The 3736-nt window shown below is 40.1% G+C and overlaps 1 protein-coding gene across 1 annotated transcript; it reads left to right on the plus strand.

Annotated features, from left to right (window-relative positions):
- Window positions 1–1324: 1324 nt before the first annotated feature.
- LOC131994701 (NADH dehydrogenase [ubiquinone] 1 alpha subcomplex subunit 5-like) lies at window positions 1325–1613 on the plus strand. Its single transcript, XM_059361515.1, has 2 exons — window positions 1325–1426; window positions 1488–1613. The coding sequence occupies exons 1-2, from the start codon at window positions 1355–1357 to the stop codon at window positions 1611–1613; spliced, it is 198 nt and encodes a 65-aa protein (XP_059217498.1). The 5' UTR covers window positions 1325–1354.
- Window positions 1614–3736: the final 2123 nt, after the last annotated feature.

The raw sequence follows: 3736 nt of genomic DNA on the forward strand, positions 1-3736 counted from the left end.
TATATTTGCTGTATTTGTATTTTAGTGTTTGTATATTAGAGTAGAACACGAATCTGATATACATTTTTAGGGCCAAGTCACTTTGTGGCCGTCCCATCCTCAAAACTCCTCCCAAACAGTACATGTATGCTGACTATAGAAATATGGGGCCCAAATGAAAGGTAATTGAGAGTAGACTACGAATCTGATATAGACATTCGGGTTGACATAACAACGCCCCTATAGGACTTATTTGCTCACCATGACACTTTGGGTCTTAAAGAGAGTGGCACCTCCCATTCCCCAAAACAACCCCCAAAGAGTAAAAATTTATCGACCATGGCAATATGTGGCTAAAAGTCAATATGTGGCTCAAAAGATATTTGAGATTAGAAAACGGATTTGATAACCAATTTTAGGTTAAACCAATGACAATATGAGGTTTAAATAAATGGTATTTGAGAGTAGAGCACGATTATGTTATTTTTCAGGGCTAAGTATCTGGGGGACCACCGAAAACACCCCTAAATCAGACCTACATATTGGGATCACCACCGCTTTAAATTTTGTTCGATGTTATCGCCAGGATTTGAACGTGTTCAGCGTCCTAGGCTACAGCGTCACGAATTCGATATACACATTCAAGGCGAAGTGTCCCAAACCTAAAAAAATATTAGAGAGTTAAAGAAGGCGCAGCGGAGCGGGTGAAATTGTCAATACAGCCAAACTACTAAAAAAAGCAATCCCATGGCAGGCGGTTGTATGTACCGAATTGACCCGATGAATTCCTTCATCGGAAAGGGCTGCCGGCTCAGTGTACCACACACTGCTACTTCTACAACAACAACAACAACTAAAAATCTGTTATCTGATATCAAGAAATCTTTTAAGTTATTATGTTAGAAAGACAGTTATATAAACTGGCAATTCTAACTTGAAATGATTTGTTCATATAACCTTTGGCCATAGGAATTATCATTCCTGATAATGCTTTCATACCCAAGATATCTGTAAAAAAAATAAATATTCAAATAAATTCCCATAAAATGTATTTATTGGGTATTTACCCGGTAGAAACCTATCTCTGCGCATGCGGAGAGAGACGCCAACACCAAATCCGGTGCCGTTCTTCATCTTCAATCTATCTGTAAATATCCATCCTTTCTGTCAATCTTCTGTAGTAGACAACTGAACCACCAATCTTCTATCAACTATAACGTTCCCACTTGGAAATCCATCTGATGTTCAATCGTCGGTGATCCATCATGCCACTATGTAATATACGAGTATGTCTCAACGGCAGCCCCGTTCTTCGATCTTAGTAGGCCTAGCTGCGGTAGCTTTGTATGGCAAAATCTTAAGGGCCGTTGCTAAAATGCCACAAGATGCCGCCTATCGCAAATACACTGAACAAATTGTTCAACAACGTTCAAAAGCTGTGGAAGCCGTAAGTTTAAATAAGAATACTTCCAGGAATACTAAAAGACAAATTGTTTTTAATTTTACAGAACAAAGATATCACAGCTTTAGAGAAAGCAATTGGCTGTGGTCAAGTCGAGGAATTGATTGTCCAAGCCGAAAATGAATTGGTTCTGGCTCGTAAAATGTTGGGCTGTATGACTTCCATGCTATGATGTTACTTCCAACATCCATGCCAATACTGGTCCCAATTTCTCTACGAACTGATAAAGTTACTATAAAAATAGATTTTTCAATTTGACTTTATAAGTACTTTGGACACTATTCTTATCTGATTTTATTGAATTGTTGCATGTGACATCATAGAGCGAGAGGCATCGACAGAAGAACTTACCGAAAAGAATACACAGAGGGTGATTTACATAAAAGTTTCTGGTCAAGCAAATCTCTGATGGTAATTGAGCCCACGATTACCGCAATGGTAATTAGAATTACCAAGACAAATTCAATATCACGCAAACTCAAATACTTAGATGTGGTCCTGTACAGGAAACTGAATTGGAAGTGCCACATTCAGGAGCGTTTTGAGAAGTCTCACAGATATTATGCACTATGTATAAGCTCGAAATGGACCCTGAATCCGAGGATAATCCTTTGGCTGAACAGGAACGTGATTAGATCAATACTGACTTACGCCTCAATAGTTTGAAGGACTACGTTGGAAAAAAGAATGGACCTGGGGATCAACTTTGAGGACCAAGCGACTGAGATATGTTTCCGACTGCCTGACCATAATATGGTTCTGAAGGAGGAAATCCAGGCAATCACGGAATACTTGAGGTGGTTGTTGTTTATCCAGAGGACGTCAGGGCTATAGCAAGCAGGATGGTGAGGTCACGGACAGTCTTGGAATGTAAAAAAGGCGCTAGCCTTCTTTGAGAATGGCATGAACCGTATCCTTTTGCTGTCGGGCCATAACGGAGTAAGGGGGAATGAAAAAAACAGACGATTTAGGCAGTGAAGGTCAGAGTTCTGCCATCAGTAATCGGGGAGTAAGGACTAGAAAACTCCTATGGGAAGATCCGGATCGTAATCAGACGAGGTTAATCCTGAAAGGAAGTAAGAAGGAGATAATCACTGCACTTATACAGAATAGATTAGTATAGAATAAGTGATTGCGATTGTGATTGTGTAGGGCTTGTGGGGAAGAAGATGAGACGTAGGAGCATTTCCCATTTCATTGCCCGGCTTTCGTGGCTGACGGACTTTCTCACTTAGGTGGGGACACCAGACTTCAAACAACTTAGGGGCGTGAAATGAAAAACATTAATGGGTGTTTTGAGTAAGACAGAATTCCTGACTTCGATTTTTTTTGAGACTACTTTTTTTAGATATTTAGAGGGCGCAACTGGCTTAGGTGTCTGTCGACAGTGCCATGGACGGATTCAAATCCGTACCACCTTTATAACCGAACCTAACCTATAAGACGAATATCGATAACTAATTCCGCTACGTAGCGCAGAGGTTAGCATTCCTTAATGGAATGTTCATGAGCAAATTTGCAATCCTCCTATTTTTTGGGTTGTTTCTTGGTAATTAAAAACTTCACAAGGTTTCACAAGTTTCGATCCCTCTGATGGTGGAGAATATGCGACTTTTTGGGCGCCCTCTTTATCTCCATCACAGGCAGAAAAGAGCTTATCTCTGGTCGTCAGCATATGTTCTCTCGTGTCTCGTGTATGGAACGATGGATGGATTGACAGCAATATTTCCAAAGACCTTGTCGCGGTGGTGGCATGCTCTGTCACTGTCCAGCCGATATTGCAACCGTAGATGAATTTCGTTAAGGTAGTCCGAAATCAGTTGTTGTTCCAAAAACCCTTGATGCTGTGCTCCAAGATCATGTGACCTATCGTGAGATTGAGACAACCTTATGCATCAGTGGGACCATCATAATTCCAATATTGCATGAACATTTAACCGTCAAAATTTTTTTTTTTGGAAACAACTGCATTTTTGAGCACTCAACACATCGATTTGATGATTCATCCGCCTTATAGTCCTGAATTGGCACAGAATGACTTATTTTCATTTCCGTACGTAAACAATAAAATGAGAGGTCAACGTTTTTCGACACCTGAAAAGCGGTTGATGCGTTCAGAATGTGTGTTTTGGAGATACAGAGTGGCAAAAATGGGAAATATTTTGAAAAACAATAAAGCGATTTTCGATGATTATTGTTTGTTTTTGTGTTCTCTAATCCCGAAATATAAGAGGTAGCCCTCGTATAAACCGATCTCCCTATTTAAGGTCTTGGGCCCATAGAAGGTGAATTTAC

The sequence above is a fragment of the Stomoxys calcitrans genome, chromosome 2 (genome assembly GCF_963082655.1).
Source record: "Stomoxys calcitrans chromosome 2, idStoCalc2.1, whole genome shotgun sequence".
NCBI lineage: Eukaryota > Metazoa > Arthropoda > Insecta > Diptera > Muscidae > Stomoxys > Stomoxys calcitrans.